The sequence below is a fragment of the Pavona decussata genome, unplaced genomic scaffold (assembly GCF_977016875.1).
Source record: "Pavona decussata unplaced genomic scaffold, jaPavDecu1.1 SCAFFOLD_40, whole genome shotgun sequence".
Classification (NCBI taxonomy): Eukaryota; Metazoa; Cnidaria; class Anthozoa; order Scleractinia; family Agariciidae; genus Pavona; species Pavona decussata.
The window spans coordinates 1777619-1795452 of record NW_028145462.1 but is presented as its reverse complement, the minus strand read 5'-3'; the positions used below and the strand labels follow the sequence as shown (position 1 = coordinate 1795452).

Genomic DNA, 17834 nt, shown 5'->3' with positions numbered 1-17834 from the left:
AATAATTTGATAGCACAAACCCTGGAAATTGTTCCTACTAATCCGCTCAAAGAAAAAAGACAACTTGTATTGATGAAAAGGCTTTATCGTCCGTGCCTTCCGACAAAAGCGCAATAGGGTATTGTCTGTGTTATCGCTATAGAAATAAAATGAACAGCTGGATTAAACGACAAAGAAATTTCGTATCACCCACCAGTATTAAATACGCCATAGTTTTTGTCTCATTCAGTAGGACGAACAAGAAGGATACAGTAAAGTTGTGCCACTAGCACTAATGACAAAAATGATTGGTCAGAGGATTAACTCTTCAGTGTATAATTATTAAGGTGCTAAAGAGAACCCATGAATTTCGTACTGAACGTTTTAGCCCTAGTAAAGAAGAGAGAGACCATACGAAGCAAATGGGTGATTATGGTGGTAATTGCGGCGATGTGAATATGAAGGGTACAAATGAATGTTGTGCCGCTGACACTAATGACAAGAATGATGGGTCACAAAATTAATTCTGTAGTGATTTATTTAAACCATAATTTTTCTTCTGAGCGTTTTGTGGCCTTTAAGGACGGTGCCTGCTATTGCTACTGCGCACACGTTCTGCGCATCTTGTGATACTCGGGTTTCTATGGGTGGTGCCTACTAATACATAGATATTTCTGCGCGGTTTAAAACTATGAGAAGAAAGCAGAACTTAGCAAGTGCTCTTAGTATCCAAACTGGAAAATTGGGGATAACCATGCATTTTTCAGACATAATAAAGCTTAAATTTGGAAGAAAATACCAAACATTGCTTTATATTTTACTGCTTTTTATAATAATTGTTGCTTAATTGTCTCTAAAAAATGCGTGGTTACCCATAATTTTCTTTTTGGATTTCCATAGCCCTTGTTAAGATTGTTTTTCCCGCATAGTCATTAACTGCGCAAAAATACTTCGGTATTAGTAGGCACCGTCCTTAAGTATAAAGAAATCGTAGACCATACGAAAAAAATCTTTGCCGACAAAATCGAACACTCTTTGATCAGTGCTGCCAACTTTTTCACTAACAGGCCTATATCTGTTCCTCAACTTACAAAAGCCAGAAACGCCTGCTAGTCAAAACACTAGCAGCATTGATCACTTGCCGAGAAAATGTAAGTGGTCTGAGCCAATAAATGAACTGGTAAGCGGCTAAGGAAAAAAACATGGTGGACAATGAATTCGTTTAAATGTGATGGACTTAGCTCGTTAAATGACAGCTTTAAAAACTCTTCCAGCGTTTTTATCAGGATCAAATTGGAAAGAAACGTTTAATCTCTTTCCGTGGAGAAATTTTCTCATTTCTTGGTTTGTTGCTAACATTCTTTGGTGACATGTTCCGACGGAGATATGGCCGTGTTAGTTTTTTTTTTTTTTTTTTTTTTTTTTTTAATGAAGAAGAACTTTATTTCACTACATAAATACTTATTACACTTTTCAAATAGTTAAAGAAAAGAAAAAAAATAATAATACAACAACTACACTGCTACTATTATTACAAAGTTGTGATAATATATTACCGTATTACAATTCTTAGCCTGCGAGCAAGCTCTCTAGCTTGGGGGTGGGGGGCTTGCTCGCAGGCTATACTATTCTATATGACAGAACTTTATTTTAAACGCAGATACTAAATACACGTACACACAAAATCAAAACTGCATAGCCGTGTTAGCACTGCATGGCCGTGTTAGTTGAAAGTCACAACTTTCACCTTTCACTTGTGGAACAGAAACTGAATTGCTCCCAAATGTTTTAACAGACTTTCACAGATGATGGGTGAAACTTTCCACTACTGATATGTAGAAGAGCCTGTGTGTACGAGCCACTTTTGCAATTTATTCCTTTGAACTTGGGCTAAATCGCATGTTGCGTTAAGTGCTCAAAGTAGATAAACTTTGTGCCCTTAGATTTATTACAGTAATTAAAGCTTATGAATGCAATTCATCATATTATAAACGTGAAAGGTGATCGTTTATAACCAGCGAATTATAGGAGGTTTTGAATGATCTGTATTCTTGCAGTAGTGGGTTTTGAACTCAGCCCGGGTTTTGAAATGTTCGAATCAGAAAATTTTAAGAAAAGTAGATTTCTCCATTCGTAATTCATCAGTGTGTGTTACCTACTTGCCAAGAGAAGTTGATGGAAGAGCTATCAGGCCAAATCTATTTTCCAGATAAAATTGAATATGAGGTTCTTAGGGAGAGTCGCTTTCTCTGGAAGTAAACATACTCATTGATCAAATGCAATTTTTGACATTTCTTCCTATGACAGCAAACATTGGCAAGGCTATTAAAGATCAAATTAATATTTAAGTTTTCACCTCATCGCCTGTGGTAACTGGTAATCTCACGTTTATAAATTAAGCCTCCTTTATTGTCGCTTGAATCACGTTTTAAAAACTGGCGTTTCTCCGCGTCTCTGTTTGGGGTGGAGGGCATCTTGGGCCTTTGTGAAAGATAGCTGATAAAGCTTCTAATAAGCTAAGGTGTATAGTAAGAGAGTAGGACTAAATTGCGTTTTACTTCATCGAGTGCGATAACTTGGTATTTCCGCCGAGTCTCTGGTAGTAAGTGTTAGTATTTTTTTTAAATTTCATTTTGCTTTGTTTAAAATCCTCCCTAAGGCTAGCGCTCTCCAACAATGACATTTTGGAGATAGATTTCAAAATTCTGCTACCATTTTCTAATCACCCCTAAACTCCTGGGACGAGTTGCATAAAACTTAACGGCGGGCGTAAATGCTATCGTCAGACGTTAAAATACTGAATTTGACTGGGCTGAAGGTCTGGCGTTAGCAGTTACGCCCGGCGTTAAATTTTATGCAACTCACCCCTGGACGTTAGGAGAAATAATAGAACAGTTGCATGCACAAACATTTTCGCAGAATGAAAAAAAGTCAGATGGGTATCGAATTCAATGAAATCCATAACCATTTTCGACAGCATCAATCAAACACTTTATTCCTTTGATTTACATTTAAATAATACAAAATGAACAAAAGCGTCAACTATAATTCCAAAATCCAAGGCTTGAGGAATCGTAAAGAAGCTCTCACGCAATTGTTCAATGAGTGGTGCATCTGTAATTAGAAAATAAATGTATAAGTCAGTAAGTTAAGTTGGTATTGACTTTGCTTGGCATTGGTTGAGAAATTGGCGCGCGTTTTGCTACCCAATCACAGTGCTTTAGGTAAAGTTAAAACCAAAGCAAACGCGAACTTACTTTCGGCACCCAATTAAAAACCACTCTATCCCTGAATTGTCAAGAATTCGATCAGTGCTTCAGTGCTATTCACAGTTTCATGCATAGCTAGAATTCTTGTTCATTCGTGAGATTTTCTTTTCGGTCCTTTTTACCAAAACCCCCCAATTCTTTATTGTTGTGAGGAGCTGCTGTCATATCAGTGCTTATAAAAAAATCCTTCGAAATTTGACTTATCAGGCTTTTCAGGTCGTTTTTTCCAAAAAGATCAGCTGAGAGCCTGGAAAACCTCGGATAGGCTGGTTTTCAGGTTCCATTTTCGTACTACAGCACTAGGTACTCTTTAACTCAGAAAACCAGTCTAAATCTATCTTTCCAGGTCGTATTTACTAACCACACTTACCCTGAAAGTCTGTGAAAATCAGTCTAACCAGGCTTTGCATCCAAAGCTCTTTAACCACACTTACCCTGAAAGGCTGGTAAAGCCTGGGTTTTCAGGTTCTCGTTTGTATGCCAAAACCACCTTCACCAGACTTTTCAGATAATTCTTGACAAACTTACCAGCACATTCTGGTAAAACAGGCTTACCAGGCTTGTTACCAGTCTTACTTTCTAATTAAACCCTGGTAAATCTGGTTCAACCAGATTTCACCAGGCTTGACAGACTTTTGACCAGGAAAAGTAAGGGGCTATTCGTAGTCTATTCAGTGGGTGTGGTTGAATTCATTCCTCACCCTAGGAAATCGTTATTCTTACTAAGAGGGTTACGTTCCCATTCAAATTTTCCAGTGAAATTCATTTAAGATAAAAACACCCTGAGGTGCAACGCGGATGCCCAGTAAAAGAATCTGGAATTGTCTTACCCTTTTAACTTTTAACCTTCAGCTTGTCTTCATCGGTGTCGCCGAAAACAAAGGGGAAGAGAGGTGGAGGTGGTGTTGGAGCTTCTGTAACTGATATTGTGAACACTTCTTCCGTTGCTATTTTCTTCCTAGTCCTTCTTTCTGAAAAAAGACATTTTAGTACATGTTACATCACTATGTGAAAATGATAATATTGTTCGTGAAACAGTGCTGTTAATACTTTAGCTTTAGATCTCAGATTCCACTATTACATTATACTTTCAAATGTCATTGTTGGCGTAAAGTAGTATTACGGTAGGTACATGTGGGACCGTCTGATCAATTTTAGGGTTTAGGGCTGTCTAGAAGTACATAACAACAGGCTAACTTTTGGCCTAAAGTAAAATGTTTGTAGATTCGGTAAACGTGCGGCTTTCTAGAAGTTGGCACTGCACTTAAGCTCGATCCTGCAGTCGGGAGCCATGTTTTTGTTTTCATAAACTAGAATCTTAGCTTCACATCGTCGCTAGTACTGACACAGTTAAATAAACCTAACAAACAATGCACTGAATGGACAAACATCTCATCCAACGAGAGACAGAAGAAGTTGTATTCAATAAATGTTTGATGTGATACCGAAATAAAGTATGGGTCAGGCTGTTTGGCGACCCGAGGTATAACTGCGACTTTACCCCGACAATTTCAAATTGTGGTGAGCGGGGGAGGGGGGGGGGGGGGGAGGGAGAGGACCTCGGAGTGGTACTCCTCATCACCCAGTTTTAATCCGTTGTTGTAGATACATACTGCACTTTGGACAGCAGTGTTTAGACTTCTTTTCATACTCTATGCACCCTGGAATTGGGAAGCAGGTAAAGCCATGGTCTTCACAATATTCTTTGCGCTCTGCTGTACATTGACACCAGGAGCAAATGCCTCGTAAGGGATTTTCGCCCGTCACTTCTTTAACCTTCCACCATTTTTCATTCTTTTTCCTTCCTTTACTGCATTCTGTAAGTTAATAAATTTTCGATGTTAGTCAATGATTTGTACTTTTTCAGGGAGAAGCTATGGTAACCCTGGTTATTTACAGATTTGAAACATATGCGCCTATACAGTTCAAAAAGGAACTGTGGCTGTCTTCTCCGGCCTTACATTTACAGTTGGTGCCAATATTTCTATGGTTAATTCAACTCCAGCAGTTCACTCAATACAACGCAAAAAAAACTTACTCTCTAGCTCTTGTATCTTGAAATAACCACGCTTGTCAAAATCATCCTTTAGCTCCTAAATTTAAATAGAAACCAATTGATATGTATATCAATTAATTCGTTACAAGTATCAAGTATCAAACCAGTTAAAATAGGTCTTCTTACACCAGTATTCCTTAATTGTGGTTGCATGGTAGCCATGTAAGTTATTGACCACTCACTGTCAAAGCTAAACAGTTGTTCTTTCGGGGCAAGTTACGAAGAACTGAACAAGTACTGTGAGTGAGTGAGTGAGTGAGTGAGTGAGTGAGTGAGTGAGTGAGTGAGTAAGTAAGACCTCTTTTGGGTAGACACACGTACCGCCAAAGCAGTAGTTTTCATTTCAGCCCCAAAATAAATTAAAAAAATAAATTAAATTATGTGTATTACAAGTGGTCATAGCTAAAATGTCCTAGAAATTTCAAAACTTTCTAGACTAGCATTATAACTAAGAATACTATTAACATGTTTTTTAAAATTGGTTTCGTTGCAAATGGTCCTAACATTGACACTAAGGGAATTCCAAAGAAGATTAGTACTACCGCGTGAATTGTACGAAGGCCTCATTTTGTGTGATGCTTGGGCATCGTTAAGGCATCATCACACGCCGCCCCTGTGTTATACTTATGGGAAATCTTCAAAGAGTAGGAGGAGCTAAAGGAAGCAAGGTAAAGCTCTCACGAGCTTAGTGGACCACTTAATGTATATTTTATATTGGTTTTTATATTTATTAAGTTGATTAATGGTTACCGAAAAACAAGTTTCAATTGAGTGGTTGATAAAGTCATCGCTATCATTACTTCTGCTAGAGTGTCATTACGGATTCTAGAGATCTAGCATGAATGAAGCGGCTAAGTGCACTTTGCTATAAGTATAACTACTACCCCCTGAATGAGATGCTATCATGAGTATTACTGCTCACCCTGCATGAGATCAGTGCTAGAACATCAAAGAATATCGGCAGCATTTCCCTTTTGAATTTCACTGATACTGCTCTGACCTTACTGTCGTCATTTCTCTAGTTTCTCTGTAATTTTTTAATTAAACTACTTGTTGACTCTAATTTGCAAAACCTGCCTCGATCATGATCAGCCTTTGCTATATGCGGGTTGTGTGTATTTATTTTTTGTAACAAAGGTTTTAGAAATTAATAAAGTTGAAGTTGAAGTTAAAGTTGGAGTTTCCATGTTTTCAGTTCCCATTATTTTGTGTTTCTTGGGCGAGCTGGGAGCTGTCAATTTTTTCGGCTTTCGTTTAGCTTATGTTATGTGTGCATAACTGTGATGGCACTCAGTGATATATGTTTTCATCCGCAATTTATATATTTGAATTTGATATATTTCACTTTAATGTCTTCACATATTGGGGTATGTTACCATCAGCACAAAATGAACAACTTCCAATTTGCTTTAATTTGATAACTCAGGTGGTAGAGTACTGCACTGGCATCGCAGAGGTCAGGGCTTCGAATCCCGTTCAAGCCTGAATTCTTTTCCAAGCTTGCTTTTCGCAGCTGCTTAAGCCATAGTTAATTAAAGGCAATGGTTATAAAACCTGACAAACTTCTTTGTTATATGTTTTTGTTTGCCATTTTGGCCTTGACCCTGCACAAACAACAATAGAATTTGGAATGCGTTGGAGCAACTGACCAATGAAAACATTTTAGTTAAGATATTCAACTGTGGTGTGAACGTTGAAACAAAGGATTGTGCAGGGTCGCGGCCCTTCCAATATAAACCGCAGCACCATTGTTTTCATGGCAAAGTTTCATAACCAGCCCCTCAAGTAACTATGCTTAAGCCTTGTGATTATATCTGGGACGGTCTCTCATTTCATAAAATGATGACTGATGAAGTCGTATTTCTTACCTGAACAGGGTTAATGCTTTTTCCATAAACGCTGCACACGACGCATGTTCCAAAAACTAGGAAAATGGCTCGTAGAAACATCTGTAAAGAAACACAGATTAATTAGAATAGTACTTGAGACTGTTTTGACATGCGTGAGCTGAGCTGGCACGAGGGCAAATGCTTTGACTAAAACCCCACAGATAAGTCACAACACAGTCACAATCCCTCACCCTTATATATGCCTTGCAGGAAGTCTCAAGAACGAATACGGTCATTCGCCCTTGTTACGTTGTGGAAAAAATTTAATGTTTAACAGGGAAGTTAGGAATTAAAGGACAGTTTTAAAAAAAGTTAAAAGAAACAAAGAGCGCACGCGCACAGCTGATTATATTGTCCCATTTATTTTTTTCTTTGTTTAAAGGGATCGAAATAACGTCTCTGTTCTTGAAAAGCGTGTGACACGAATGGAATTTAAAAAATTACGATAAACAACCACTCCGATTCTGCTCAGATAAATCAGCATTTTATGATAGTTTTGTTAAAAAAAACTTCATGCGTTTGACTTTCCAGTCTTACTCAATGGTTTTCTGGGTTGTTCTGACCTACAAGAGGTCTAGCTACTTGCCGTTTAATCCAGTCCTCTAAAGTATTGCCAAAATAAAATTTTCGATTATTTTTCGTAGTGCAAGACTTGACAAGAAAAATTGAATTTTATTTTCAACACAAATATGAGAAAATACCATATGAAGAAAACTTTCATTTCAAAGGCAACACACACCTTAACCTTATAACATTAATCATCCACAAAACGTGGCAAAACTAATCAAACAAAGGTTACCTAAAATATTAAATTTCAAGACTATTCGTTTTTTTTTAAATTTCGTTTCAAAATCGATCATACTCCATGGATGTCATTAATAAAAGACCAGCGACGGTATTCATATCAGTTCATTCGACAACGTTGACATTGCTTCTGGCATAAAACTAACGATCAAGGAACTAACTATACGTAAGCCGATTTAGAACAAGACAATCGCGTTTGCAAGGAATATGACAAATAAAGATGTTTGTCAAATACTTGTGAAATGTTCGTGGCTAGTCTGACGCGGCGTTTCGTCTCGGCCAAGAGACTCTCTACAGAGACCTTCAGAATTTGTAGGCAAACTCGTTGAGCATCGCGCTCAAAGTCCCGTTCGCAAATTCAAGATGTTAGCAGTCTGGCCCTCTATCGCAGAAGGATTCCCAACCGCACGTACACGAGTTGAAATTTATACAATAAAGAATTGAAAAATTGTCAAATACTTGTGAAATGTTCGTGGCTAGTCTGACGCGGCGTTTCGTCTCGGCCAAGAGACTCTTCAGAGACCTTCAGAATTTGTAGGCAAACTCGTTGAGCATCGCGCTCAAAGTCCCGTTCGCGAACGGGACTTTGAGCGCGATGCTCAACGAGTTTGCCTACAAATTCTGAAGGTCTCTGAAGACTCCGGCTCTTGGCCGAGACGAAACGCCGCGTCAGACTAGCCACGAACATTTCACAAGTATTTGACAATTTTTCAATTCTTTTTTGTATAAAGATGTTTGTACCACAAAAAATATAATTGCATCTCTTACCTTGGGAAAGAAGGGTGTTCTACTAGTTGTCCACTCGTTGCTCGCAATCTAAATCGATGTGTTGATCAACGCTCTGGGTACAAACCTTTTATAATAACCTGCTCATTGTCTTAAGAGAAATTATGCAAAAAGGTTTCTTTTGTTAGGAAACGTTATCCTTTTGTTTTATATCAAGTCAATAACGTATTTTTCTCAGTTAGTTTTATTCCGTTTTTATTATTATTATTTTTTGTCGCGACAATGAAAGCAATTTAGCCTCAATTAAGACGACACCTATTTGACCGATAATTAACAAGCTATCCATTTATAAGATATCTTTTCACTGCCCATGCTAAAATAGATTTACACGTAAGAAGTCTTTCATGCATATGAATATACAAAAATAAAACTCTTTTAAGTCCTTTTTTTTAAAGTAAATTCGCTTTTAAAGCGGAGTTTCCATGGAAACCTTGAGACATCAAAGATGTTGCATTAGTATTACCTTAGGCAACCATTCAGCCCAATTGTATAAGAAACTTGCTTCATTCAGCTTTCTCTTCTGATCTGGTTGTTTGCCTTACAAAGTTCTCTTACAAATGAAAGCTTATAAACTTACAAGCTAAAGCGAGTAAAAAATTTTGCCTGTGGAACTGTTTATTCAGGGTTATACAATAGCCTTTGAGGCCGTGCTTAAGCTATTGAGCAGTCCTCTTTTCTATAGTTTAGTAAGGAACGGTTGCCAGGCAAAATTTTTTCAACTTTGGAATCTATGGATCTATGGATAAACAAAACCCTAAAGTGTGTCCATTCAAATGAAACCTATTTCGTGTACTATTTTCCTATCGCTTTAGCACTTGTTTTGCGCTATGTCTGTGGTTCTGACTTAGATAAAAGCCTTACTGTGAAAGTGCTCAAAATGAAAGCTGTTGTGTGCTAATTTTGGTCCAAAAAAGGAACTTCCTACAACGTTGTTGGGAATGGAGAGGAAGACACCGAAGAGGAGCCACTGGTATTCTTAAGAAGAAGTAAGAATTATGTATCTATATACCGCCGGCACATATCACGTAGTCTCATGGCGGTTTACAATTCTCCTGTGGGGTGAGATCGGACGTCAGCATGTAAAGGCGCCACTGGCAGCTGCTATCAGTCACCCACCCAACCCACGCGTGAATGTGAAAGGCAGACGAAATCAGAGATCGAGATAGACCACCACCGGTACCCACCGGGGACTACGACCCCTACTCTTTTCAAACAGTGTGTGGGTTCTTTAACGTCCCACAGACTATTGGGAACAAGTGTTGTAAGACGGGACCTACGCGTACGTTTATCGTCCTTATCCGAGAAGACTAGAAAGTCTAACCGCTTACAGATGTCATTATAAAGGTAGCATGTTCTCCTCAGTTATTTAAAGACCCTGAGCGGTTGTCCGGCCGGGGTTTGAACCTGCGACTCATGCTCTTCCAACTGAGCTAACCGGTCGGCGGTCTGTATACTCTGTATTTCCGCAAGCTTGTCTCATCCTCCACGTAAAGTGGAAAAATCATACCGTGATCTGGCGAAAATTACGCAGACAGCTGTAGCAAAACACTGAGAAAGTCGCATAATGCAAAATTATTGAGACCTTTGATGTGCTAAGGCTATTATTCAAAAACAAAAACAAAACCTGACGTGACAATGTTCTTTTAACGACAAGAATAAATTGAGGGTTATTTGCAAGTGAATGAAAACTAAATAATGACTCAGTTTAGATATCACATACCCTGAAAAAAAAGTTTTCTTGATCTTAAAGTAAAAAGTCAACTTGTGTTGATGAAAAAGTTTTATTGTCTGTGCGATCAGACAAAAGGCAACTTTTTAAGGCTCTTGTCTGTATTGTCGCTAAATAAAATGGACAGCTGGATTAAGCGACAAAGAAATTGTCTACCACCCACCAATGTAAAATACGCCATAGTTTTTGTCTCATTAGGACGAACAAGACGGGTACAGTGAATGTTGTGCCGCTAGCACTAATGACACAATGATGGATCAGAGTACTAACTCCGCAGTTTTTATTAAAAGGAGCTAAAGTAAACTCATGAATTTCCTACTGAGCGTTAGCCCTAATAAGGTAACGGGAGATCGCACGAAGCGAATGGGTGCACGTGATTATGGTGGTAATTGCGGCAATTTGAATATCGAGGGTACAAATGAATATTGTGCCGCTAGCCATAAGGACACACTGAATGATGAATGAGAGAGTTGTTGTATGTTAAAGTGCCAACTGACTGAAACCATGAATTTCCTACTACAGTCAACTCCCTTTATTGCGGACACCATCGGGACCGCGAGTTAGTGTCCTTAATAGCGAGAGTCCGTAATAGCGGGAATTTATTTCAGTCAAACGTCGGTACTCTATTTTTGCCGGGGATTTAGCTGCTGTCCGTATTATCGGGGTGTCTGTAATAGAGAGGTGTCCGCAAGGCGAGAGTTGACTGTAAGTGTTTATAGCCCATGAAGGAGCATTGTCACTAATTTTTAGCCTGCCTTTGAATAACGAAGAAACGGCGTATTTGTATCGATGGAAATGTTGAAATAATGGTTCAGTATTGTAAACAATCACTCTGTGAGAGTATACTTAAGCTAGTATTTGTTATCGTTTGCTGCGGGTGGCTCGGATGGAAATGGATTTACAACTTGAAAAAATTGGCCATTGTTTTTTCAAGTTCTTCCTGTGTATTTTAGACAAATTGCTAAAACCACATTTATAAATTGCTCTTCATTGGACAAATCATTTAATATTTTCTTCCCGGTGTTCTACGAATAATTTTCATGTTCTATGTTAAATATTTGCGTAGCTTTGATTAAATTTAAGTGAAATCTCCGTGATAGTGCCCCATTGAATATATAAGGAAATAGTAGACCACACGAAAAAAACGTCTTCGACCTCGGTACACTCGGATTTAATAATTTTGAAAATTTATACACTAAAAGCCTTGTCAAAAACAATGACAGGAATCATACGTCTACAGGGAGCTTTGCCGATGATGTTCCATTGCAGCTGTTTTGAATTGCGGTCTCCGGTCCCTGAATGCTTTCGTTATTAGCCTTATAGAAGACAGCCTTGGTCAGAGATATTGAGTTATAATCCGTATATTTGAGGATGGCACGCTAATTGGCGATACTAACATATATTAGGGACCTTAAGCAGAGACGACCACGACGACGACGAAGACAAAACTTAAAAAATTACCTTCGCGTCTTCTGAATAAATTCGCGATGATTTATACTCTCTCAGTTTGTGCAATGTAGCCGAACTATCGAGGAGCTAACGTCGTAGGGGCGCCTTTAAAGTTCAGAAAGAGAAAGGAAAATTAATCATCATGCGTTCACGTTCTCCATAAAACCTTAAATTTGGTCATTTCACGTTGTTGTTTTGCAGAGGACGACAAAGAAATATATCAAAGTGTATAACACACGTTCAGAGCCAGTGTTTTGCTAATTAAAACTATTGTTTTCTGACGTTCTCGTTGACGTCGTCGTCGTCGCTGCTTAAGGTCCCTACTAACTATACGTGCTCATCAAGTTTATTCGTAAAAAAAAAAAACTCAAATCATCAAACTTGTAAATTATACCTTAAACTATTGCTTTTATAACCGTATGTTCCCTTATCCTTATAACTACGGTTTGTTGTTATCTTTTAATTATCCCTTAAATTATTATCTTTCATCCCTAGCACTCCAAAAAGAGACTTATGGAAACACGGAGAAACGAGCCTCGGTAAACATGTTACCCTGCGAGCAGAGTCTCCTTCGATCTTCCTAGATAAGCCGACTTATCTAGGAAGATCGAAGGAGACTCTGCTCGCAGGGTATAAACATGCCCGTTAGCATGTCATAAAAAAACAATTAAATATTTTTAAATATTTGATTTCATCTTTTAATTTTAATCAATGGCCAGTTTAAAACTGAGTAATTTCTTAGTCCTGTACCTCTTTTCGAAGTTATAATCTTTATCCTTAAAATTATTTTGTAAGTTTTCCCTTATCGGCTACAACTCTTAACGGACTTCATCGAAATACAAAAAGGGAGACTTCGTTAGCCTGTCATTCATGAGATTATGAGACGACAGTAATATAAATCTTTTAATTTTAATAGGGCTAGAATTTCACGCCAAGGTTTGCTATCCTAGGAAAAAAATGTCAGAAACGGTCACTAGTACTATAATACGTTTGGCGGTTGATTTTCTTACGTTTGGGGGTTAGGAATACTTACGTTTAAGGGTTAGTTTTCTTACGTTTGGGGGTTAGGAATTCTTACGTTTGGGGGTTAGGAATACTTACATTTTGGTATAGGTTTTCTTACGTTTGGGGGTTAGGAATTCTTACGTTTGGGTATAGGTTTTCTTACGTTTGGGGGTTAGTTTTCTTACGTTTGGGGGTTAGCAATTCTTACGTTTGGGGATTAGTTTTCTTACATTTGGGAGTTAGGAATTCTTACGTTTTGGGGTTGGGAATTCTTACACTTAGGGGTTAGTTTTCTTATGTTTGGGGATACGAATTCTTACGTTTGGGGGTTAGTTTTCTTACGTTTGGGGATAAGAAATTGTTACGTTTAAAGGTTAGTTTTCTTAGGTTTAGGGGTTAGGAATTCTTTCGTTTGGGGGTTAGTTTTCTTACCTTTGGGAGTTAGTTTTCTTACGTTTAGGCGTTAGGAATTCTTACGTTTGGGGGTTGGGAATTCTTACGTTTGGGGGCTAGTTTTCTTACGTTTGAGAATTAAGAATTCTTTTTTTGAAGGTTAGTTTTCTTACGTTTGGGGGTTAAGAATTCTTGCGTTTAAGGTTTAGTTGTCTTAAGTGTGTGGGTTAAGAATTGTTACGTTTGGGGGTTAATTTTCTTAGGTTTCGGGGTTAGGTATTGTTACGTTTGGGGGTTAGCTTTCTTACGTTTTGGGGTTAAAGATTCTTACGTTTGGGGGTTAGTTTTCTTACGTTTGGGGGTTAGGAATTCTTACGTTTGGAGGTTAGTTCTCTTACGTCTGGGGGTTAGGAATTCTTACGATTGGGGGTTAGTTTTCTTACGTTTTGGGTTTATTTTTTTTACCTTCGGGGGTTAGGAATTCTTTCGTTTGGAGGTTAGTTTTCTTACGTTTAAGGGTTAGGAATCCTTACGTACGTTTGGGGATTAGTTTTCTTACGTTCAAGGGTTAAGAATTCTTACGTTTGGGGGTTAGTTTTTTTACGTTTTGGGGTAAGGAATTTTTGCGTTTTGGGTTTAGTTTTCTTACGTTTGGCGGTTAGAAATTCTTACGTTTGCGCACTAGGAATTCTTACGTTTACGCGTTAGGAATTCTTTTGTGTGGGGGTTAGTTTTCTTACGTTTGGGGGTTAAGAATTTTTACGTTTGGGGGTTAGTTTTCTTACGTTTGGCGGTTGGGAATTCTTACGTTTGGGGGTTAGTTTTTTTACGTTTGGGGGTTAAGAATTCTTACGTTTGGGGGTTAGGACTTCTTACGTTTGAGGGTTAGTTTTCTTACGTTTGGGGGTTAGGACTTCTTACGTTTGGGGGTTAGTTTTCTTACGTTTGGGGGTTAGGAATTTTTCCGTTTGGGGGTTAGAAATTTTTACGTTTAAAGGATAGTTTTCTTACGTTTAGGGGTAGGGATATCTTACGTTTGGGGGTTAAGAAATCTTACGTTTGGGGGTTAGTTTTCTTACGTTTGCAGGTTAGGAATTCTTATGTTTGGGGGTTAGGAATTCTTACGTTTGGGGATTAGTTTTCTTACGTTCTTGAGTTAGGAATTCTTACGTTTGGGGGTTAGTTTTCTTACGTTTGGGACTTAGGAATTCTTACGTTTGGGTGTTAGATTTTTTACGTTTGGGGATTACTTTTCTTACGTTTGGGGGTTAGGAATTCTTATGTTTGGGGCTTAGTTTTCTGACGTTTGGGGGTTAAGAATTCTTACGTTTGGGGGTCAGTTTTCTTACGTTTGTGGGTTAGGAATTGTTGCATTTGGGGGTTAGGAATTCTTACGTTTGGAAGTTAGTTCTTTTACGTTAGGAGGTTAAGAATTCTTACGTTTGGGGGTTAGGAATTCTTACGTTTGGGGGTTAGTTTTTTTACTCTTGTGGCCTAGAAATTCTTACGTTTGGGGTTAGGAAGTCTCATGTTTGGGGGTTAGTTTTTTTACGTTAGGGGGTTTAGGAATTCTTACGTTTAGGGGTTAAGAATTCTTACGTCTGGGAGTTGGCAATTCTAACGTTTGGAGGTTAGTTTTCTTACGTTTGGAGGTTAAGAATTCTTACTTTTGGGGCTTAGTTTTCTTACGTTTGGTGGTTAGAAACTCTTACGTTTAAGGTTTAGGAATTCTTACGTTTGCTGGTTAGTTTTCTTACGTTTGGAGGTTAAGAATTCTTACTTTTGGGGCTTCGTTTTCTTACGTTTGGTGGTTAGAAACTCTTACGTTTAAGGTTTAGGAATTCTTACGTTTGCTGGTTAGTTTTCTTACGTTTGGAGGTTAAGAATTCTTACTTTTGGGGCTTCGTTTTCTTACGTTTGGAGGTTAGAAATTCTTACGTTTAAGGTTTAGGAATTCTTACGTTTGTTGGTTAGTTTTTTTACGTTTGGGGGTTAATTTTCTTACGTTTGGGGATTAGGAATTCTTTTATGTTTGGGGGTTGGTTTTCTTACGTTTGGGGGTTAGGAAATCTTATGTTTGGTGGTTACTTTTCCCCCGTTTGGGGGTTAGAAATTCTTACGTTTGGGGGTTAGGAATCCTTGCGTTTAGGGGTTAGTTTTCTTACGTTTGGGGTTAGGGGTGCTTACGTTTGGGGGTTAGGATTTCTTACGTTTGGGGGTTAGGAGTGCTTACGTTTGAAGGTTACGAATTCTTACGTTTGGGGGTTAGTTTTCTTACGTTTTGGGGGTTAGGAATTCTTACGTTTGAGGGTTAGTTTTTTTTACGTTTTGGGGGTTAGGAATTCTTACGTTTGGGGGTTAGGAATTCTTACGTTTGGGCGTTAGGAATTCTTACGTTTGCGCGTTATGAATTCGTTTGTGTGGGGGTTAGTTTTCTTACGTTTAGGGGTTAAGAGTGCTTGCGCTTGGGGGTTATGAATTTTTACGTTTGGGGATTTGTTTTCTTACGTTTGGGGGTTAGGGTTTTTTACGTTGGGGGTTCTGAGTTTTCCTACGTTTTTGGGTTAGGAATTCTTACGTTTGGGGGTTAGTTTTCTTACGTTTGGGAATTAGGAAATCTTACGTTTGGGCGTTAGTTTTCTTACGTTTGCAGGTTAGGAATTCTTACCTTTGGTGGTTAGAAATCTTACGTTTGGGGGTTAAGAATTCTTATTTTGGGAGTTAGTTTTCTTACGTTTGGGGGTTAGGAATTCTTACGTTTGGGGGTTAATTTTTTACGTTTGAGGGTTAGAAATTCTTAAGTTTGGGGATTTGTTTGGTAACGTTAGGGGTTAGGAATTCTTACGTTTAGAGGTTAGTTTTCTTACTTTTGGGGGTTAAGAATTTTTACGTTTAGAGGTTAGTTTTCTTACTTTTAGGGCTTAGGAATTCTTACGTTTAGTGATTAGTTTTCTTACGTTCAGGTGTTAGGAATTCTTACGTTTGGGGTTAGGAATTTTTACGTTTGGGGGTTAGTTTTTTTACGTCTGGGAGTAAGGAATTTTTACGTTTTGGGCTTAGTTTCCTTACGTTTGGGGGTTAGGAATTCTTACGTTTATCGGTTCGGAATTCTTACGTTTGTGAGATAGTTTTCTTAGGTTTGAGGGTTAGGTTTTTTTACGTTTATGGGTTAATAATTCTTACGTTTTTGGCTAGGAATTCTTACGTTTGGGGGTTAGGAATTCTTACATTCCGGGGTTAAGACATCTTACGTCTAGGGGCTATTTTTCTTACGTTTGGGGGTTAGGAATTCTTACGTTTTGGGGTTAGGTTTCTTACGTTTGAGGGTTAGGAATTCATACGTTTAGGGGTTAGTTTTCTTACGTTTGGGGGTTAGGAATTCTTACGTTTTGGGGTTAGTTTCTCTTAGGCTTTGAGGAAAGGAAGTCGTACGTTTAGTGGTTAGCTTTCTTACGTTTTGGGGTTAGGAATTCTTACGTTTTGGAGTTAGTTTTCTTACTTTTGGGGGTTAGGAATACTTACGTTCGGGGTTAGTTTTCTTACTTTTGGGGGTTAAGAATTTTTACGTTTAGAGGTTAGTTTTCTTACTTTTAGGGCTTAGGAATTCTTACGTTTAGTGATTAGTTTTCTTACGTTCAGGTGTTAGGAATTCTTACGTTTGGGGGTTAGGAATTTTTACGTTTGGGGGTTAGTTTTTTTACGTCTGGGAGTAAGGAATTTTTACGTTTTGGGCTTAGTTTCCTTACGTTTGTTGGTTAGGAATTCTTACGTTTGGGGGTTAGGAGTTTTTACGTGTATGGGTTAGTTTTCTTACGTTTGAAGATTAGAAATTCTTACCCCTAAAGTTTGGGGGTTAGGAATCCTTACGTTTCGGAGTTAGGAATTCTTACGTTTGGGGGTTAGTTTTCGTACGTTTCTGGGTTAGGAATTCTTACATTTGGGGGTTAGGAATTCTTACGTTTAGGGGTTAGTTTTCTTACGTTGGAGGGTTAAGAATTCTTACGTTTGGGAGTTAGGAATTCTTACTTTTGGGGGTTAGTTTTCTTACTTTTAGGGCTTAGGAATTCTTACGTTTAGTGATTAGTTTTCTTACGTTCAGGTGTTAGGAATTCTTACGTTTGGGGGTTAGGAATTTTTACCTTTGGAGGTTAGTTTTTTTACGTTTGGGAGTAAGGAATTTTTACGTTTTGGGCTTAGTTTCCTTACGTTTGGGGGTTAGGAATTCTTACGTTTAGGGGTTAGGAATCCTTACGTTTGGGGGTTAGTTTTCTTTTGTTTGGATGTTAGGAATTTTTAAGTTTTGGGGTTAAGAACTTCTTATGTTTGGGGGTTAGTTTTCTTACGTTTGGGGGTTAGGAGTGTTTTCGTGTATGGGTTAGTTTTCGTACGTTTCTGGGTTAGGAATTCTTACATTTGGGGGTTAGGAATTCTTACGTTTAGGGGTTAGTTTTCTTACGTTGGAGGGTTAAGAATTC

The 17834-nt window shown here is 38.2% G+C and overlaps 1 protein-coding gene across 1 annotated transcript; it reads right to left on the bottom strand.

Annotated features, from left to right (window-relative positions):
• Positions 1–2963: 2963 nt before the first annotated feature.
• LOC146483142 (uncharacterized) lies at positions 2964–7429 on the bottom strand. The gene is made up of 6 exons (XM_085106187.1): positions 7385–7429; positions 7173–7253; positions 5287–5341; positions 4862–5065; positions 4079–4219; positions 2964–3093 (listed from the first exon to the last, which is right to left on the bottom strand). Exons 1-5 carry the CDS (start codon positions 7427–7429, stop codon positions 4083–4085), a joined length of 522 nt encoding a protein of 173 aa, XP_084962313.1. The 3' UTR covers positions 2964–3093; positions 4079–4082.
• Positions 7430–17834: the final 10405 nt, after the last annotated feature.